Source organism: Poecilia reticulata, linkage group LG19 (assembly GCF_000633615.1).
Source record: "Poecilia reticulata strain Guanapo linkage group LG19, Guppy_female_1.0+MT, whole genome shotgun sequence".
Lineage (NCBI taxonomy): Eukaryota > Metazoa > Chordata > Actinopteri > Cyprinodontiformes > Poeciliidae > Poecilia > Poecilia reticulata.
The window spans coordinates 12704815-12727076 of record NC_024349.1 but is presented as its reverse complement, the minus strand read 5'-3'; the positions used below and the strand labels follow the sequence as shown (position 1 = coordinate 12727076).

The 22262-nt window shown below is 37.9% G+C and overlaps 1 protein-coding gene across 8 annotated transcripts in view; it reads left to right on the top strand.

The window, feature by feature from the left end:
* Positions 1 to 20193, top strand: part of LOC103481561 (protein tyrosine phosphatase receptor type E) — a 68471-nt gene extending 48278 nt beyond the window's left edge. For 2 of the 8 annotated variants that reach the window (XM_008437104.1, XM_008437105.2), the window contains exons 3-22: positions 1575 to 1655; positions 4021 to 4117; positions 4577 to 4650; positions 5306 to 5350; positions 6702 to 6838; positions 7302 to 7392; positions 10103 to 10179; positions 10377 to 10413; positions 10492 to 10589; positions 10891 to 11010; positions 11922 to 12085; positions 12383 to 12518; positions 12600 to 12749; positions 15506 to 15599; positions 16170 to 16246; positions 16344 to 16478; positions 16628 to 16753; positions 17478 to 17629; positions 17707 to 17842; positions 18847 to 20193. In XM_008437104.1, the coding sequence (XP_008435326.1) occupies positions 1580 to 1655; positions 4021 to 4117; positions 4577 to 4650; positions 5306 to 5350; positions 6702 to 6838; positions 7302 to 7392; positions 10103 to 10179; positions 10377 to 10413; positions 10492 to 10589; positions 10891 to 11010; positions 11922 to 12085; positions 12383 to 12518; positions 12600 to 12749; positions 15506 to 15599; positions 16170 to 16246; positions 16344 to 16478; positions 16628 to 16753; positions 17478 to 17629; positions 17707 to 17842; positions 18847 to 18921 (2097 nt within the window). In that variant the 5' untranslated portion in view covers positions 1575 to 1579 and the 3' untranslated portion in view covers positions 18922 to 20193. The other 6 variants (XM_008437106.1, XM_008437107.1, XM_008437110.2 and 3 more) reach the window with 6 other exon arrangements.
* The last annotated feature ends 2069 nt before the right edge of the window (positions 20194 to 22262 follow it).

Here is a 22262-nt window from a genome sequence, read left to right as displayed (position 1 = left end):
GTTCTGGGTCTGCCTCGAGGTCTCTTCCCAGTGAAATGCGTCTGGAACACCTCCTAACGAGGCTTCCTCATGAGATTGCCAAAACACCTGAACTGTTTTGATGCGAAGCKACAGCAGTTCTACTCCAAGTTTAAATGCAAGATCCAAGGCTATTCATTCATCTCCTGCTTCCTCCTCATCAATACTGATCAACTTACATGAACTCACTCTGCTGTTTAGGACACTGACTGGACTCGAGCCCAGAGGAAGCAGGTCACTCTGTTCTGGTTGAGGACCATGAGCTGTGACCAAGAGGTACTGAACTTCATCCTGGGAACTTCACATGATGGAGGTCTTAGTTTAAAGATGACATCAGAGCAAGATCATCTGCAAAAGGCAGAGATGAGGCTTTAAGGTTCCCAAAGTCTCCATGACAACACTATGATCATGTCCATAAACGACAAACAGAACTTGCAAAGTTCACTACAAAGTCAAAAGTAGATGCAGTTTTAGTGCTGGTTACACAAGGGCAGGGTGGCCYTTCAAAGAAACCACAACACCCCTTGCTAAAACGCTTCCAGTAAAACAATCATAGGCATACTCCATATTCACAAAACTACCAAGCTTCCATAGTCACCTCAACAACTCCATCTGGGTAAGAAWTTGACTGTTGCACAGTGAGGACAGAAGCTACACTGAGTGACTAATTTCCAATGCTCTAGAGTAAGAGTTTTCCCAGGAGTAAGTGACAGATTGATAGTTGAAAACACACTTTTCAGTCCTCTTTCTTCTAGACTGTGACCACCTCCCCAGTCTGCCACTCTTCAAACAGTGTGGACAAGGCTGGTCAGAATAACAAAACTTCTATAACCTGCCTTTTCGTTCAATTTACACACTCACTCCAAGATTGTTGGACTTTTTGTGTTTTTACTGATTCAGGGATGTGTAAATGTTTATGCGTTGTTCCTAAACCTACACATGCAGTGCCCTGGAAATCCCTTGTTCTTTGTCTTGGCCTTGTTACAGAAATAGCTTGACGAAAGCAGCTGGTATCAGCTACATCAGTGGAATTTAGTGGATGTGGAAGTTCTGTTTCCTGAGGTTAATACATTCAATCAAATATTGTTACCTGAAGGTAACAATATTCAGCATTGCCTGTAAATTGAACACAAAAACTGCATTTATTTTGAAATCATTTTAAAATTTTATATTAAAAAGGTGGGGGGTTCCCCCTCCGCCCCCCCTCGTTCTCCTTAAAGACATATTTTTCTCAATGGGCTTAAAGAGGCAACGATGTCATTGCAATAAATTTGTTGACGTATTCTGCCATCATGTGGACATTTGTGGTAATACAGCTATAYGTTTCCCTTGACAGGGCTAATGAATGACCAGGATATGTGTGTGTTATTCCATTGTGGTTCTCGTSAACTTTGCACATTCCTGAAAGCAGCTCATGATTAAAGAAATACACCTCAGATTTGTCAAAAGCTTTTGTSTCCGATGAATACTTTGCAATAGTCACTTTCTCATGAATCTTGATCTCAGACATGTCTGGAACTAAATTCAATAGCCGCCCTCATTTTGTTTTCCTGCAGGCACAATGGTCCCCCTTCTGTTTTTGGTGACAACCACAATACCCTATTCCAATACCACTGCCAATGACACCAACTCAAAAGGTAAGAACAATAGCAAGGGCCAMTCCACTTCAACATAATATCCCATTAATGCTTACTGCAGTCATCACATTTCTCAGAGATAGTATCATTATCGGTTTTCTGCTGTGATTGCATCTGCTTGATAACAGCCTTCAGCTTTGTATTTACCAGATCACAATTAAGCTCGCAGCAGCAGTTAGTAATTTAAAGATTATTGTGAACTTTTATGCAGAGGACAGATAGCTGACTGGTGGTCTTGTCTTCTTTTTGAGAGCCTCTAATTTTCTGTCCAAGCTGATGCATATCTGTGTTGACAAAATACTGCTGAGACCTGTTATTAAACTGGCTCTGTGGCCATGAAAGAGAACAGCAGCCACTTTGCTGTTCCAAGTATTTATTAGATCAAGTCATACAATGTAACTAACACAGGTTGATCTCAATAGATTAAACGATTAAAAAGGTATATTATCAGAAATTCTTCTTAAAAAGTATACCTTCCATAGAGTTGAAACCATACATTTACATACACTAAATAAAAGACACATGCACCCTTTTTCATCACATYCAAAGTTAAATCAGACTTCTCGTTATTTTAGTTCAGTTAGAACTACAAAAATTATTTATATTTGCCGAATGTCACAATCGTGAGAATATGCCGGAGATTTATTTATTAATGCCTTGTGGCTGGCTTAAAGAAATTTCAGGTTTTTACTTGATGTATATATATGTCTGGTTTATTTGACATGAGTCTTTTTACTTGATGTGTATATATATATATGTCTGGCTTCAACTGTAAATCTATTAGACAGTGGTATTTTTCCAGTGTTTATTTTTGTTAATTTTTTATTAATGTTTATGTACAACTAATGAACACCTAAAATTCAGCTAGTGAGAAAAATKTAAAACCAATAAACACCAATTATAGACACAATTTTGTTACAGAAGARTTATGCTTYCCGTGTTATTGCCTTTATAATCCTTTAGAAGGCTGCCGACTTGGCATTTCTCCAGCAGACAGTGACCGGCAGACACAACAAGAAGAGTAAACCACAAAACTAAGGAAGCTGTGTTCACAGAATCATCAACGCAAGCATATTTGTAGAAGGTTACGTGACTGAAAAACCTATGGTGGTAAGAAATCTGTAAGCAATAAGTATAATTGCGGCCTTGATGAGGAAGATCAGAAAGTGTAGCTGTAGTTCGTAGTTCAAGAGCCACCATACAGACATATCCAGGATTTGAGCAACAACTTGTTTAAAGCCATTCTTGAACCRGAGATATCAGCACAGTTTTACCTGGGATGATCAGGAAAATGACCTGACTATTGCTCATTGGTCCAAAGCCCTCTTTTAAGATGAATTTAAATTTAGAATTTTGGAATTTGGAGGAAGAGATGACATCCACAGAATCCAAGTTGCTTAAGGTCCAGTGTGACATCTCATCTGTTAGTTTTGCTCCACTGTGAATTAAAAAGTTCAATGTCGGCACAGCTGTCTACCAGGATATTTTACATTCCTTCCAATTTTCTTTGCTCACAAGCTTTATGGAGATGTTGACTTGGCACCTCATGCTGAATATATCCGTTTGTAATAAATATCTATGATTTACATGTTTGACTTTTAGGGCACGCCCCCACAGCAAGTCTTAATACTCAATTCAGATTTTTTGCTGAAATCCTTTGGGGTTTTTTTTAATGGTTGTTCATACTACTAATGAAATGTGATTGGAATCAAACTGTGTGAATGGTCTGAGCATTTAGCAATCCGCAATGCTCAGAAGAACGTTGACGCCAAACAGTATAGCGTTGTTTACCTAAGTAATAGTGTGTGCCGCCATCTATGAATCAATGTAAAGTTTTTTAGCAATGGGAGCCAACAGTATTGTCAAAATCATAACACAAAGGAAACTAGTAAAATTGTAGTTAGGAAGCCAATAGTGATGGACTTTTGTAGAGAAGCCTGTTTGGATGTCAGAGCCAGGAGTGGTAAGAGTGTGATGTGATGAGCTATGAGTTCATCATTTTCATAATTATAAGTTTCAGCCAGTGTTTATGTCCAGAATGTAATGTGCCTGGCTTCTGCTAGTGGAGAAATATGATGCATGTCTCGCATCAATGACGCAACCAGACTTCAAATGCTTTGAAAACAATTGGATAAGTATAAGAATTAGTAAAAACTGGAAAGACGAAGACCATCTAGAAAAAGTAATGTATACATTGCGTATAAGCATAAAAAGATGATTTGGGTCGTACTTGCCTGCTGTGTGAATATAGTTTGAGTTGAATTMTTTGATTTAATTTTCCAATTTATTTAGAAGCAACAGTAGTGTTTGTCTTCTTTCTGCATTTTTGTTGGTAGTGCTCCTTTAACCTCTCCTCCATCCTCAGAAGGAGATAAATCTCACAACCCCCAAGTTCTTCCCATTGTGCTGGTTGTGTCCCTGCTGGTGCTCATCTTCACACTGTTGGCCTGGTACATCCTCAGGTAAAAAAAATAAAAAAAAGCTAACACAAAACCAAGAAACTCTCCAACCCTTAGCTTGGCTCGCCTTTCCTCCTTCCCATGGCAGAGAGCCCAGCACAGGGGCAGAGCTGGAGGTGACGAACACTTCCTCCTTTTTAGTCACTGAGGCGGAGCCCATTCAGGAAGCAGACTCCCTCGCATGTTTAGGCAGAGCAGAGCAGAGCAGAGCAGACTGACAGAGGAGCTCCACAGGCAGCTTTAGACTGAAGGCAGAATTCTGAACTACATTTTGACACAAACACAGCCTYTCCAAGACGCCAGCTAATGAGAAAAAATAAGTTCTCCAGCTTCAGATGGTAGGATGGCAAGATTCTTGTTCAAAAGTGTGGAGTGTTGATTAACTGTTATTGAAAGAAAAAAATGAAATTGATTGATTTACTGTCTGTGTCTCATTTWGCAGTGTTTTGTTTTCCCTTTCAGGTTAAAAAACCAGAAACCAGCAGTCGTCACAACAGTTGACAAGAAAATACCGAATGGCATCTTGGAAGAACAAGGTAATGTAGTAAAATYGCACACTAAGAGAAGCTGCAGGCGCATTGTAGGTAGCGTGACAAGATGGCTGTTAAAAGATGCAAATATAAATCTGTCATATTTAGACTTTGAGCTCAGAAGAAAGAAAGTCAAAGCCGACAGAGGGGAGGGAGGTAATACGTTTTTATATTTCTGCCTATACGTGAAAGTAGTCCCACCAGTTGTTGTGGTGGCTTCAAACTTCCTGTGGTTGACATGAAGTTTGAAAACAAGCTGGTTTCATGAACAGTTGCATCTACTTTGAGGCTGCCTGTGAAGTTAGGCGATGCAAAGATCAGAGCTGCTCTTACAGCAGCTTTCAGCTCCGCTGTTTTAAAAATGGAGCTGATTTGTGTGACGTTTGATAACACTTATCAGACCATGCAGGAAGCTGTTCATGATGAGGATTTGTGAATGTTCTTTAGGAAGCATTTTCTTATCTAGGAATGGAAAGAGCAGAGCAGGTTGTGCTCCTGGGAGAGAAGGAACTGAAAAAACCAAGACAACCTTCAGATGGCTGCTGGTTGGAGCAAGAACACATTTGGACTTTAAAACAGTTTAATACTTAAATAAGGCACTTGGTCGTCTTTTTATTTGGACTGTGTCTGTGTGAATGATGTGATTTGGTTTGTGTTTTAGAGATTGGCTACAGCTCTGAGTCGTTGTACACCGTTGTACCTCCAGGTCAGGTATAAAGGGTGGCATGTTACTAACACTACCACCCTCTCTGGGTTATTTTTCCAGCCTTCATTTTCTCAAAGCTGTAACTAAATGCCAGGACAAGGTGCTGTGGCTCCTCTCTGGGCTCCTTTTGGTTCCTTAACACCTGCTGATGTTTGGTGCTCTGGGAAATCTACAGAGATGAAGGAGTAGCACAAAATTGTAGACTSTAGGATTACCTGTTTAGTTTATGCAAAATGTTTTCAAATTACGTTAGCTGAGTGAGTTGATTTTTATGATTCAGTGATTCCCAACCTCAAGTTTCTATTTATGTGAGAAATTTGCTGATAAATAAGGTGAATTGAGTGGGGAAACCAAATATAGCCTCACTGCCCACAGCAGTKTTTTAATGTTTGATTGATTTTTAATGATTAAATTAATTTTACAAGATTTTAATATTATATAAAACCAACAGATAAAATGATTTTCAATAGAGCCATGTTACATGAGTTCCCCAGCAGACCGTCAATGACACCCTCCACAAGGAGGATAAGCCACAAAAAGCTTATTGCCAAGTCGGCTGACTTACCAGAATCCTCTGTCCAAGCATTCTGATGGAAAGTAGAGTGGAAGRAAAAAGTMCACAGGCAACAGGAATAACCACAGCTCTAAGAGGATTTTAAAGCAACATTTAGGGCTAAAAGAAATTCATAATTGGTGGATATTGGCACWGTAAAAAAAATTACAATTCCTAGAAATATAATAATCTTTAAGAGCAGCACTAASCTTTGATAGTAGACATGTCAATCTATTTTCTCCCTTTTTCTAATTAAGCTTCATAAACTCCCTTAGGTAGTGGGAGTGAACTTGTTTACAAAAACATTTTTGAGTTAATCAGTGTGTGGCTATGTCCTTCAGGTCTGAAAAATGTCTAACAAAATTATTTATAATCTCTCAAGAAATGTCCTTAGGACAAAATGTTTGCTTGGACTTTTGCTGTAAAAGGGRAAAAAAAGAAGTGATACTTGTTCTCTGACTTAAGAACTAGTTTTTGATKACCTCAACATGAAGCACTAAAAAGGTATTAAAAAAACAAACAAAAAAAAACATCCAGCTTTGAAATAAGGGATTCCTGATTTTAGTTAACATGCTCTAATTTACAGACAGGTTGGGAACCACTGTTCTAATTCAACCCAATCATTTACACTTTATTTCTTAGAATTGGTTATTTAACATCGCAGAACATATCTTTGATTTTTATTTCTACCAGCGCTACATGATTAGTTTTCTTAGGACATTTCATTTTTAGCTTCAAATGATTWWAAAAAAGCCACCAAAAAGGAGAKATGGTACCAACTATGTTYCCTCCCCACAGAGCAACAGACGGTGGTCCTTCTGCCCAGGTCCCCCTCCGCCTCAAAGACCTACCTGCCCATCCCAGTGGACCACCTGGAGGAGGAGTACCGGCTCCGCTCAGCTGATGATGGCAAACTCTTCAGGGAGGAGTATAATGTGAGCTTCTCTTTAAATCTTACAAGTTAAATAAAGAAACGTTCTGTSCTTTGTACATTGATTTCAAGTAGCATTTATGGCACATGGACTGGGCCTTCATCACTGTCTCTAACTTATTCATGGAGAATCGTGAAAGAAAGCTTAAAGTTAAGAATGTGTGTATTTTCATGTAGGAAATTAAAATAAGTACCATGTGTCATATCGTCCATGACACACACTGATCTCATACTCACCCACACAAACGAAAAGTACCTATTTGACTATTTTTGTCTATTGTTGAGGAGTCTGAGTCAAAATAAATTGTCCGATTCATAGTTCAAGCAACAAATATATGGGGATTTTTTAGACCGTTGTAAGAGAAAGAGGAAGTTGAAGTTCTAAGCTAATTTAGCAGAGGAAGTGCCTTCATGCAGCAGACCACTGCTGATTGTGTTGTTGTATAATCTGTAATTTTGCTTTGCAGTCCTTGCCAGGGGGCAATGCACAGGGGACGTATGAAGAGGCAAACAAGGATGAGAACAAGGAGAAGAACAGATACCCCAACATCCTTCCCTGTGAGCGTACTTTCTGTTCTGTAGAAGCTTGCTTTGCTTCTGAGTCAAACTCTGCTTCCTGTTTCTATATACACAAACAAGCGCCATTGTGTCTTTGACACGTTTTTTTTTTTCCGCTCTGACAGATACAGTAAAGCTCCCATTAACCGCTTGCACATGCACTTACAATGACAGAACAATATTCTAATAGTTTCCTCCATAGCTTTGCTTTCTAACACGTGTGGTTCCTCTTCTGAGAACTTGTGTTTTTATCACTGGTCTTGCACTGCAGTTATGCCAGCAGCTCTTAAAATTAAAAATAACTAAGCATGTACAATCAAGTTTAAACCTGTGTAACCCTATGGGGAGAAGAGGTGTTTCTACATTCCTGCATTTTTGGCAACAATAGAAATGTACTAAGAATTAAGTAATGCGTTTTTGCAGCTTTTCTAGTGGATGAGTTTTAGTGCTTGAAACAGGCTTTAGGTCTTAGATTCCAAAAGTATTCACACACAGTGAGCTTTTTCATGTGTCTAATTGCAATTTCATGAAAAGTACTGGATATTTTTCCTTCTTTAAAAAAAATCCCCCAAGCTCAGTCAGATTAGATGGGTACAATTTGTGATCAGAATCTTTTTAAGTCTTGACCCAGATTCTCAATCGGGTTTAGGTCTGAACTTTAACTTGGCCATCCTGACACATTAATCCATCCATCCATTTTCTGTACACCCTTGGTCTCCCTCAATTGCCCTTAGGTATGAGTGTGTGTTTTTTTTGTTTCCTTATGATGGACTGGTCCTGTGCGCAACATAGCTCTTGCCGAGTGACTGCTGGGTGAAGCATTTTTGCAGCAATTTTAGCTAGACTGAAGAAAACAATAGTTGATTAATTGAACAGTTCTCAGTGAATTTGTCAACGTTGGGATATTGTACTATAGTCTCACTACTTTAAACTTCTTTACAACTTTCTCTCTCTCTACTGTGTTCCTTGGTTGTCATGCTGATGTTTAACTAAACAGACTTGAACTCTAAGATCTAACTAGGCCATTTCTGAAGGCAGTTTGTTGAACTAGATTTTGAGATCGAAGATAAGGGTGTAGTACAATATGAATGCCACACTCATCAGATCAGCAGTTGTAAGGAGCTTAGAAAATACGTTCCACTTAGTAATTATCCATTACTTTGTGTTGGTCTGTCATATGAAATCCCAATACAATTCTGGTAAACTCAGTTTTAGTTTTAGTCGACTTTAGTTTTGAGCAAAAATCTGAAAACCTTGGATGAGTATATACACTTAGCAAATTAGTGAATATATGTGGAAATGATGGAAATTGCTGTCTTCAGTAGTCTGTAATTTCTGCTTTGTGCTTTGCAGAATCTGACAAAAACAGTTGAAAAGGCTGAAACTTTATGGTTTCTGACTCTGTTTCTTTGTTGTGTAATTGTGCAGAAATTAAAGTATGTGGACATTATTCAGTTTGATGCACTTGTTAACAGGGTTAAAATTTTGCATTTTAGCGGTTTGGTAAGCATCTCAGGTTTTTTGTTTTTATACGTTTATAATTGAATTTAAATAATTTTCAAGCCTGAAACTGCATATCATTCCTCATAATAACAGAGGTACTTTATTTTTACAGTAACTATATATTTTGAATAATAATAATAATACAAATCCCTCTAAAGTCTTGGCTAAGAGGTACAGCAGGATAATTGCAGTTTTAAGATGCTTCCCAGCTATTTGATTCACAAAAATGCATACAAAGCTAAATACTACTACAGCAAATAAATTACTCAGCCACCTAAAACCACCTCATCTCAGATAATAAGCAAAATTACTACAAATGACAACATACCAATCTAGGTTGGCCAGGCGTAGGCTGCTCAATTTTTTTGCTCAGTCAGCCAAATTTTCTTGTTATTGTTCACGTCCTCATGTGTCCAAACAACAGTATTAAAATTTGTTCAGTGGTTCTCTGTCTGTCGCAGTTAAAGTCGACGCATTATGCTGGCTGTAGTTCTCTTCCTTGGCATTTATAGAGTCAGAGACTTTAGGTGAGCGTTTGGCTATTTCTAGCCAAACACCGTCATTGTCATAGTTTTGGTTTTGTGTTCAAAACTAGTCCTCAAATGTGTAATATTAGCTACAGTAAAAAATTTTATTATTTGGTTGAAAATGCACAAAAATTTAAAAGAGGTGCCTGCGATGCACTGGCGACCTGTCCAGGGTGTTCCCCGCCTCTCGCCCGAAACGTTCGCTTGAGATAGGCACCGGCACCCCTCCTGACCCCACTAGGGTCGAGGGTGTAAGAAAGTGGATAGATGGATGAAAAGAGATGCATTGTGGAGGGATAAGGCCTTTAAGCTGCTAAAAACTGACAGCGAGGCTAATGTCACTGACACTAGCCTGGCCATTGCCTTCTTATTCCGCTCGATTCAAATTTCACTTCAAAGCACAGTCTAGGCTTTCTCCCACTGACTTGGATTTCACCAGTAGAATTTCTACCAAGCCAATGAGAAAACTGAAGGACAAGTTGTCTGCCTGTAGTGTTAGCAATGGCAGCAGAGGAAGTGGATGAAGTTATTCAGTCTGTTGCCAACACGCTTCCAATATTTAGCCAGAAGTGCCGAAAGAGGCCCAGAAGTGCTTTTTCTCGTTCGGCCCAGCACTTTATGGACAAAAATGAGTGGTACTTCCACCTAAAGTATTTCTTTGTTTCTTTTTTCACTAACAGATGATCATTCCCGAGTGGTGCTGACTCAGTTGGATGGGAACCCATGTTCAGACTACATTAATGCATCTTACGTTGATGTGAGCTAGTTTTTCATCATTCTGATTGTGTAAATTCAAAAGTTGACGAAATAATTAATTGCGCTAATGTCAGATAAATGTTTACAGTACTTTCAGGAGGTATTTGTTTAAAAAATAGTTTTGTTTTGTTTTGTGTTTTTACACTCAGAAAGTACTACTTTGCATTATAGTCACTAGAAATATTCTTTTACCACCAGGGTTACACAGAAAAGAACAAATTTATAGCTGCACAAGGTAAGTAAAGGTATAAAGGAAACCGATTTTTTTTTTTTTTCATTAGAGATTACAATAACCTCATATTTTATTTCTCAGGACCAAAAGAAGAGACAGTAGCAGACTTTTGGAGGATGATTTGGGAGCAGAAAGTAGCAACAGTTGTCATGCTGACAAATCTGAAAGAAAGGAAAGAGGTATTTACTACTCAAGTTCCCTTACCTGTAGGAGAAGTGATAAGGTGCTCAGATATGGAGATTGTTGCTTCTTATGTTAATGCTGTGGGCTGAAGTGAAACTCAGACTTGGGTGATGTATGAAAGGGCAGTGGTGTTTATTTTTTGTCTATATAAAGTTTTAAAACGTTATATAGCAAAAAACAACGTTTTGCCAAGTTGTTTATTCAGACGTTCTTCCCTAATGTGATCTGGACTGATTTTGAATTAATTTCAATTAACATTTTACTAAATCATGTGTTTCTCATGGTATATTCCTGCAGGATAAGTGTTACCAGTACTGGCCAGACCAGGGCTGCTGGACTTACGGGAATGTAAGGGTGGCAGTCGAGGACTTCACAGTCCTTGTAGACTACACAATACGCAAGTTCTGTGTACAACATGTAAGTGCAAACCAGTTCCTCTTGAATTCATTAAGAAACTTTGTTTACTTGCATTTAATATGCATATTTCCTAAAGCGAGACAGCACATTTCAAGTGTTTTCTGTAAAAACAACATGTTCTTCCAGACTCTTCTAGAATTCTTTCTCAGTGTTCATTTTAAAAGATAAAGTATTAGAATCGATCGTGATTATAGCCGTTACTTCTGGAATGAGCAAATTTTTAAATAAGGGCCCTAGATAAAATCTGAAATTAGAAGGAGGTCAAAGGAAGTATATGATGAAGGAATGCCAATTTTTAATCTGAGACCTACATAATGCTACAAAAACATGCAATAGATCTGAAATATATTGGCCTACAAATAATGCACTCCTTTGTGACATTTATGTTGGACACTTTGATACTATGATAATACATTGTGCAGTCCTGAAATGGCTTTTACTTAAGAAGTGAATCACACGCTAACTTTAGTGTTAAGTCTAAGTGCTAAAACAGCTGAAATATAGATCTACAAACCACAAACTGTGTTTAAATTCATTTGCAAGGAGCATAACATAATAATATATAGTAAATTTGATTGCACAACAGATGGGAGGCGACACATCACAGGAAGCTTTATTATCATTAGACAGCCATGGTGTGCAGTCATATTTCCCTTTGCAAGACATCCTAATCTTTTATACCTAGTAACAAGGCTGAGCAATATAATGCAATATTTAATTGGATTCTATATTAGAACATTAATTTAGCCAGACAAGTTGTGCAGACTTCACAGGCTTTGTGTTAGCCTGCTTCAAGCTAACACAAAACAAGACTTGACTCTCCTAGATGAGAAAAGCTTTCTAATTGATTTCTGAAAACATAAATTATTGTCTTAATATATAACTTCAATATTTATATTTTAATTTCACAGCAAGCCAGTGATGCTGCTAAGACTCCCCGTCCGGTCACACAGCTTCACTTCACCAGCTGGCCTGACTTTGGAGTTCCTTTCTCCCCCATTGGCATGCTCAAGTTCCTGAAAAAGGTCAAGGCTGTGAATCCGCCATTTTCTGGACCTATTGTGGTCCACTGCAGGTACTGAAGAGTCAGCAGCTGATGTAGCTAAATGCGTTTACTTGAACTGAACAAGCTTAGTATTCCTGAATGAGGTTTTGTTTGTTTCAGTTATCCACTTAGTTTCTATGGGAAGTGATGTATTTGGGTATGAATGTACTCTCTGTGAGTCTGTGGGTAAACAAAAACAAAGTGATTTATAGCAACGAATGTGTTTACAAGCACAGATGTGCTTTTGTTTTTCTCTCGCTTCCCATTACCATACAAGTGTCAGCTGAGCATTGTGGTAAACACAGCGTGTGTGTTTTCTGTGCCCAGTGCTGGTGTTGGGAGAACGGGAACCTTCATCGTAATCGACGGCATGATCGACATGATGCACGCGGAGCAGATAGTTGATGTGTTTGGGTTTGTCTCCAAGATACGAGAGCAGCGCTCCCAGCTCATCCAGACAGATGTGAGTTAAAGATGGACTCCCTGGTGCATTATCATCAACTACCCATACGGTGTGTATTTAATATTTCTGTCCTCACCCTAGATGCAGTACTCATTCGTCTACCAGGCCTTGCTTGAATACTACCTCTATGGAGACACAGAGCTGGATGTGTCATCTCTGGAAGGACATCTGCACAAACTGCACAACACCTTTGCCGATGGTGACCGTGTGGGCCTGGAGGAGGAGTTTAAAGTAATTTGATTTGTTTCACATTCTGTCTAAATAAAACAGAAAAAAAAACTAAATGAAAAGGCTAGTATCACTTAAATAACCTTTTGCATACCAAAGTAAAGTATTTGGAGATGCACTAATCAGAATTTTGTAGCCATTTGCAATCAGATGTTTACCTCGACAAGTGGATAGTAATTGTAGCAAATTTAGATTTTTCTTTGACTATAGTATGTAGTAAGTAGTAAATAGTATTTTACTATAGTAGATCAAGATTTAGAAACGGTATTCAAAATACGTTTTTGTACACTTCCTGTTCTGAGTAGTTGTAGGTTATTTATATTAGCAGCAGAGGTGGCATCGCATCACTGGGTGAGATTAGTTCCTGTGAAATAAGGTGATTATTTTTTAAACAAAGAAAATCATAACCGAGTCTGCATCATAAACTTGGATTTCTGGCATCTTTACTTTGCGATTACTTTGAAAATATGGTCTTTGAGTAAATAATTTAGTACTTTGGGCCTTATCTTGACTAAGATTTGCAAAATACTTTGTGTTTTTTAGTCCAGCATGTTGCATGAAAGTTTGAGTTCAAATTAAAGTGTAATCTGTAACTTTGTCATCTTATCTGCTTAGTCTTGCTCTCCCTCTTAGCCTCAACCACAGACATTTCACGACTTGTAGAAAATAGTCGTACGTTTCTTTGCTTCCTCTGATACTGAAACTAACTGCCTTTAGGTCTATAATAAAAAGTGTTGTGAGCAAGACCTAGATGGGATCAGAGCTAGCAATCGGAAGTGGGTTCGATTTTTGGGTACATCTTAAAAGAAAAATCTATAAATGATGATATTCTGGTTGTGGGTGTTTTCTTGAGTACAATGAATAGTCTTTCCATCTAATTGAAAAAATGGTTTCCATCTTATCAAGGTTTCATGTAAAAGGTTGCTTCTGTCGGCTTTAAAACATAAAGCAAATATGTTGTTTCATTTTGGCAATGAAAAACTCTGGAGTCAGTTCTTTGCTGTACATTTACAGGAATGGTGAGTCTGAATACATACTGCTTAAGTGATTGGCCAACATTTATTTTACTTTATACAGCTCTAGAGCAATAGAGGCCTGTGGCCTAATTCTGATAGAAGAAAAACTAAATTAAAACAAACCACTGGTGAGGAAGCAGGAAAGTCATTGTGGGCTTTCAGAGCAGGGGCGAACAATGTTTATAAAAGGATGTGGCCTTCAGTGATATTTCATTTCTCTTCACATTGCATGCACTGTCAAATATTTTTACTTTGTTTATTGAAACAGAAAAAAGATTGAAAATGTGAACACGCAAAATCAGAAAAGTTGCAACACCCTTATAAATATTATTCTAACAAGATTGTGCACAATAGTAGAGATGTGCCGATCAGGTTTTTTTCTGCCGATACAGATCACCCATGAGGGCCGATCACCGATACCGATCACTGATACCGATCACCGATACCGATCACATATTTTTTTTTTTTTATAATAAACACTACCAGTTACATTATGTGGGAAAAGGAACCATGAATTCACATTAATTTAGACAAAAACTTGTTTTTTCCAAGAAGAAAACTAAACAAAACAGGCATTCTGCAAATTGTACTGCTATCGGTAATACTATCTTTAACATACTGATAACATATGAAGGCTCTGAAGAGGCTAAATAATGCAAAGAACCTAAATAAAACCTCTCAACATTACCAAAAAATTAAAGTATAAAACTTAACATTCAAAGGCAAATACAGGCTCCATTACAATAAACAATCCAGAGTTACTGAATGAATACTTCCTGATAGCATGGCGGCTAGCTGATTACTGCTAGTTCTGAGTGGCTGTTTCTGACTGAGCGGAGTAATTATGCAGAGCAGGGAGGAGATCGATTATTTTTTTAGAGATTATCTGTCTCATGTTAGGACAGCGAAAGTTTTAATACGTATGTAAAATTTATTTTTTTAGGTTAGATGCTGCAGCTTTAAACAGAGGTTCGGTGTGAGAGTCACTACCAGGTGGAGCAGAAGCGGCGCTCYGTCTGTGAAATATTACTACCTGTAGCGTGTAGCAGCGGTTCAACAACGAGAACAGAACCAGCGTCTTACATCGCAGCTCGAAGACTTAAATAATTTTGCTGGTTATTTGTTTAGCTTTCTGACCGTCATGCTAATCCGGGTGAGTGTTTGTAGCTGTGCGCTGCTTTACCTGCTATCTGATCCTCCATATGTCTTTTTTACTGCAGTGAGCCTCGATATAGCCAAACTCCGTCAAGTATGGCATTGTTTTTATGTCGTATTAGCTTCGTTGTGTTGATGCATTTTGACGTGCTTCAATTTTCCGCCGCAACACGCAAACTTCCCCATTCACTCAGTGCGTTATAGTTCCACATCACTAAGGATTTGTTGCTGCGTGTTTGCGCAGTGTGAAGGAAAGAGGAGACCAGCTGCACAGGCAGGCTGCGAAATGAGATGCAGGTGATCGGTATCGGCAACAAGAGCCAATGATCGCCGATCACCGATCATGCACTTTTTCACGAAAATCGGCCGATTATGATCTTTGACCAATCGATCGGCACACCTCTACACAATAGTATTGATTTGGGTGAACCTTTGGCACCAACTTTATTTATTTTTTTTTTTTAAGAAAAATGTAATCACAAAAAATTCTGTTGTCAAGTTAGCTGCAAAGCAAGTGAACCTTGGATTTAATTTTTAAATGATTGTATTTTTGAATTCCTCACACTTTGCATTCTTTTGACTTCTCAGAAACTGACCAACATGCGAATAATGAAGGAGAACATGAGAACTGGGAATCTTCCTGCAAACATGAAGAAGAACAGAGTTCTACAAATTATTCCATGTAAGAAACAGGAATTCACTTTGTCTATTTAAGGCAGTTTCAAGATATAGTGTCAGGTAGTTGTGGGGTTAGGGACCACATCAACCCGTGAATAGCTAAAAGCCACACAAACTTGAATCTCCCTCTAACTACAAATCTTCTACCACTAACATCTTCTCCACTGAAGAGCAATGTTGTTGGTACCAAATGTTAGCATTAGACTCCTGCCAGCTATTCATTATTTTTTTATTATTATTTAAAAGGTAATATTGGATTTTTGAGTGAGGTCCTATGAAAGTGGATGAATACAGTAGACAGCTAATCTGTTAGCATAGAGTTATCTTAAATTGGTAGTTAACTAAAACAGTAATGTCTGTCAGACTAGCTTCCACCAAGCCCACAGTAATATCTTTCTCCTACAGGTAAGGAAACTATTACAGATAATTTCACAGAACCTCACTTAAAAAAAATCCAGTTACCCTTCAAGCAGTCTACTCTGAGAACCACTCATGCCGGTTTATATATCTAAAACCTCATCAATATTTCCATCTGCTGCTCTCATACGTTTGTCATCTGCTTTGTCCATTTCAGATGATTTCAATAGAGTCATTCTCTCCATGAGAAGAGGCCAAGAGTTCACAGATTACGTCAACGCGTCTTTTATAGATGTAAGAAAACATCTCTTCCTGCAGCAACAGGTTACCAACAGTACTTAGACTTCACCATATCAAAAATGTAATAAATGAATGCTCTGCTGTTACTCAGGGATACAGACAGAAGGACTACTTCATTGCCACACAGGGCCCTCTTCCCCATACTGTAGAGGATTTCTGGAGAATGGTGTGGGAATGGAAATGTCACTCCATTGTAATGCTTACTGAGCTCCAGGAGAGGGAGCAGGTGATCCACGAAAGCAAATCATTGAACACTTAACTAAGCTAAATTTCTACTTTTGCCATCTTTTTCCACATAACATGCAGCGTTATTTTTGCTAAAGCTATTATAATGCATTATAGTCTGCATATTTATATAGCGATTCTGTTTTGCAGGACAAGTGTTGCCAGTACTGGCCCACAGAGGACTCTGCTACCTATGGAGACTACACTGTAGAGCTGAAGGGAGACACTTTGTGCGAAACCTTCAGTCTACGAGACTTGGTACTCACCTTTGTGCCGGTAAGCAAATTAACTTTCCACTATCAGAGATGTAAATCTGGCTTCCTTTACATCATTTACAACACTTGACTCTTCTTATGGAGCTACTTTGTTTGCCTGTAAGAATTGTATTTAGACATTAAAATCCCAAACACTAGTAAAATGTTATCTAAACTGAGTCTGTTCTTACCAGATCAAGCAGAATACAAACTTTTGCTGAGTTTTATGTTGTTTTTTGACACCTCACATCTTTGAGTGAATAAATCTGGATCCTTCTAAGCAAATGGATGGTTTTTTTTAATCCAAAAACATTCACATTTACCAGTTAGCTTACTAAGAATACCATATGTACAGGCTTCCACAACCTTGATTTAAAAATATATTATTTTAAAAGAATTGTTACGAATAATAAATGCAACTCTTTGATAGAAGTGTTTTGGAAGTGATCCACCAACTATCCAAAACTTGGAACTAAACAGGAAGCATAAAACTCTCTAGACTGTGAGAGTAAAGCAGGATGTGTTTAGGCTTATCAACCGGGAGGTTCTTATTTCATATATTTCATTAACTTCGACCCACTTCACTCTTCTAAAGGTGCGATTGTTCATTCGCCTCCCAGAATATCCCTCGTCAGCCCACCTCTTATATACTGCACAGCACGCCCCATTATCGTTCATAAACTGCTAATAAATCACATTTCAAAGGTATTATGATCTCTCATCTACCTGTGCATTTCCTCTAAAAGGAGAAGCAGACAAGGACGATCAGGCACTTCCACTTCCATGGCTGGCCTGAGATCGGCATCCCGGCAGAGGGCAAAGGCATGATTGACATCATCGCCTCAGTGCAGAGACAGCAGCAGCAGTCTGGGAACCATCCCATAGTCGTACACTGCAGGTAGGTTTCAGTTTGTGAAAGTGGCTCATTCTTGAATAAACATGTACTAAAGCCAATATTTTGTGTTTATGCTACAGTGCTGGTGCAGGGCGAACAGGTACGTTCATTGCACTGAGCAATATCTTGGAGCGAGTCAAAGCAGAAGGCCTGCTGGACGTGTTCCAAACCGTCAAGAGTTTACGCATGCAGAGGCCTCATATGGTCCAAACTGTTGTAAGTAGAAGAATATGATATTGCCAATAATCTGAAATGTGTCAGTTTCCACAGCTCCGCCAGGCCCCAATAGTCAGAAAAAACAATGAGTGAGACAAACCAAACCACCATCCAGGGTGGCTGCCCTCACTCATCCAGACATCTGTACATGCATGGTAATTAATACCACCATCTGGCCACATACAAGCTTATAATGACAGTCGCCCAATCAAACAGCATAAAGTGCTGCTAATGCTAAGTAGGGACCCTATATAACTGGGTGACCTGATTCTCTGTTTTGATTATCAAACATTCTGCTAACTGTTTGATGCCACCATTAATGGTTTTTGGGTTCTGTTGTAGAAATGCCTTCCCCTTAAAAATCCATTTTAATCACCCTTCACAGACAAGCAAGTACACACGATTTTGCTCATATGTGTCCATCTCTTCTGGGTGCTTCATTTTTATTTGGCATTTATCTACCTTTTCAACACTGTGTATTTAAAATAACATTTAATCTGTATTACAGGGTCTACATTCATATTGACTGTGCTCCACCTAATGTCCTCACAATGATAGATATTTTGTCCAAACTGGAGTTTACAGTCAGTGGACTTGATTACGAACATGTGGATTTGAGGTCCAACATTTATGCGATAATAGAGCTGCACAATATTACAATCGTCAAAGAACTGCTTGAATATTTCAAGACCCTAAAACAACTGAGCAACAATCTCCAGGGGGCARGAGTAAAAGTAAAACAGAAATTTTACAAAAAGTACTGTGATAAACTTTAATAGTGATGAGGCTAAGATAAACCACAAACAAAGTGATGGATGGATGTTTCAATGTGGCAAAAAAATCAAGGATCTGCTTAGGATTCCCAAGCTCCTCTATGAAATACAGTGATCAGATTCTACCTTACATTTGTGTGTGTATATATGCACAATGTATTCTTTTAATAAGTTGTACAGCTTCTCATTTTACTGGTCACCATGTAATCCACCTTTCTTCTTTCCCTACAGGAACAGTATGACTTCTGCTACAGGGTGGTACAAGACTTTGTTGACATTTACTCAGACTATGCCAATTTTAAATGAAATTTGCCTTAAACCTGGTTTTTAAATGTTTTTAAAGCCAATTTTGCAGTTTTCAGTTTCCTTAACCTTGTCAAATGATCTTCTATTTTGCTATGCACTTGTCCTACCATTAACCCAAGTTGTTGTTCTGCTGTGACGTATGGTATAGTCGGAGGGTGAAAATTGTAAATGGACGAAAAGTCAGATTAATGGTGTACATTTTAAAACGTGTATTAAGCATTGCTACAAAGTTGATCTCCGATTTGTTGTATAATATTGTTTTATAACATTGTTTAAATGTCTGAGTTTTATTTTGAACTGATAGTTTTTTAAAAATGTAGTTATTGTAAATGTATTTATGTATTGACATTCCTTGCTTGTGTTAATGTTTTTTTTTTTGTTAATTATAAATCTTTCATTTACTGCTGACATCTGAGATTATAAAAATGTTGGTTTTTTTTCTTCAAGATACTGTGAGAAATGCTTATAACAATGACAGCCATATTGCAGAGAACAAAACTCTGAGGTGGTGATACTGAGCCTGGCTTTTACAAATTAATTCAGCTAGCCAACCCAGACAGACAGAACCTGCCTTTTATCTGTATACAGCAAAAAGTACTAACAATCACTGCACATTAAAAAAGCACAGTAGTAAAACTTTTTGCCAAGAACCTTTAACACAGAATGTGGTTTTTTCATGTTTAAATTATTGCTAATTAGTGCCATAAGTTAAAAAGAATGATGCCTACAAGTTACCTATGGATACAGAGTGCAGAAAAGTATAATTTTATGTTGCACAGTCAAAACACAAAAATGCTAGCCAAGAGTTACAAACACGATCCTTTGTCAGTTTCTTTGCCAAACTGGTTTACAAAATAGAGAATGGGAACCAGAAAAGAGGATGTAAAATTGAAATAGATTTTAGAACACAGTCTGATCCATCTGGTACTCAAACACCTAACAGTTTTATTTTTGCTACATGTAAATACTACATGACAAAGTGCTAACATAGTGATCAGTGGCTATGGAGCAAGGAACTGTAAAGTGATTGGTCCAGTTTTGTAAACTACATGTATGTGACTGTGAGATACAGACTGAACAAAACAACACAAGTCTATGTTGCCAGGGCTTGATTTCTGTTCAAATGGTCCTTTTGAGGAACAGTGTGGAGGGCTTGTTTAGACTCCAGCTCTTTGCCTTTGCTCTCTCTTTTTCTCTGTGGGTGGTCTATCATGTTTTGGACTGTCTGTGTCTTTAAAATGCAAGTTGCAATATTAAATTAATCTAAAAATGCTTTGGATTTTAGTGGAATTTTCTTTACAATGTAGGTTTGTTCAAAGACAAGCCATCATTGTCACTCTTTAAAGGCTGAAATGTGTGCGCTTACCAATGGAAGAAATACAGCTGCAACTTTGTGCGTCATTATTGGCCTCAAGGCATGCTCAATGTGATACGGTTCAGAAACAATAGAAAGCATCTGCTTCGGGTAACTGACTCTTCCCTGACAAATTACATGAAAACAGTACATTAGAGAAAAGAGGTTACACTAACCATGTGTCATTTTTTTTAAAGAAAACATTTCTGTTGTAGGTAACAGAAAACTTACACAAAAAAAACCCTGGTGGTTTTAAGTACCATTACAATTTCCTAATTCCTACAATAGTCATAAAATAACTAGAACCAAAGCTACATTTTTCATCTGAACACACATGAACAATCTTCTAGTTATGCATTACTTTCAAATGGGAATTATATTGGAAGGAGCCAGCAGAGGGCACCGCACATCAAACCAATAAGTTGGTGAATTTGCTGTCTTTTTTTTTTTTTGTAAAAATCAATGGGTAAAATGCTGTTATGGTGGAATGCAGAGATTCGTGCAAACTGATCACAAATAAACAAGACATTAAACACTAATCAGTAGTTCTGGGCCAAAAAGATTTGATCTGCCAATACTAACCAGTTCAGTCGTCTCACCAAAACATCTCCAAATCCAGTATGTTACATCTTGGACAACTTCGAAGTTCAAAATGGCATAACAGAGTAAATTTGATGTACTGTCAAGTATTGCTATCGTACAGCTTGAATGAATGAACATGTCATCTTTTTGTAGAAAATGGGTTTTTAACATTGCTGCTTCTATCGCTGCGCTTCCTCTGCTCTGACTTCATTTCAAACGGTTAAGTGCTCAGAATATTAGTCTTCTATTGGTCATAAGTCAGAGTTAATCAGATTAAAAAACTTAATCTCTTTTGACCAATTGTGGCGAACTACACTTTACTGGCTGATTTCCAACAACAAGAAAAAACACATTCATTGTAAAACCAGCCTTAAGTATATATAATTTACATATATTTTATACTGTAATCACTATGAAACCATCTAAAAGAATGCCTTATTGCTTTGATTTAAATTATTTTTCATTTCAACCAACCTCAACTCAGCATACCTTCTGGGTCTCAGAGTAAATGGAGTCAGAACACAGCTTCTTGGCGGCATTTATCAGAAAAACTACAGGAACCAAAACCAAATTGTGCACAACATTAAGAGAGACATTTTGAACCAAAACGTATCATACAATTTATGAACTGCTTATGGTTTATAAAGTCTGGTATTTAAAAAGCTGCATAGATTTGTCATTTGTTTCTAGTGTTCTTTCATTCAGAACAGTCTTTTAATCAATATCAGCAAACAATGGAAAGAGCAAATCTGTGCTAATTTTGTTACACATTACGGTTTCTATTTTTTAAACAGTAATGTAACAGAAAGCTTCTTTGTTGACAATTTTCACTTCCTTGGAGAAGTAGCCAGCTCCACAGAGACGGCTACTCCCTGCTGGAAAAAAAGTGCTCAGGATGAGCAAGGAGGTCACATGAATTATGTATTAACCCTAAAAACGAACTTCGTTTTTGTGACATCGTTTTACTTACAAAGCTTTCCATTTTCTTTTGAACAAAGTCTGGAAAATGAAGCAGGCTGGCCTGAGCTGTGACCGCTTTGCTGCAATCTTTTTATGTCTGGCTTTTGGAAACTATTTTGTAACAATACTGGGCATTTATGTAATGAACTCAAGTTGGCATTTCCTTTTATCCAAAATATGCTGAAGTTTGTTTAATGGTAGCAATTTGGAACCAGGATGGCCTAATAAGAGGAACACATAAAAATAACTGAAATATCACATATTTTTTTCCTAGCTCTTACAGGAGATGCTAACTATAAAACTCAAAGCCTTTTACCAGAGCAGATAAGCAACAGACAGTCTGGTATTCTAAAATCTGCATAGCTTTGTCATTTGTTTCCTAAGCTGCACCTATCCCCTTTAACATATGTAGTCCAACAGAAACACACATCTTCCTCCTGCTGGC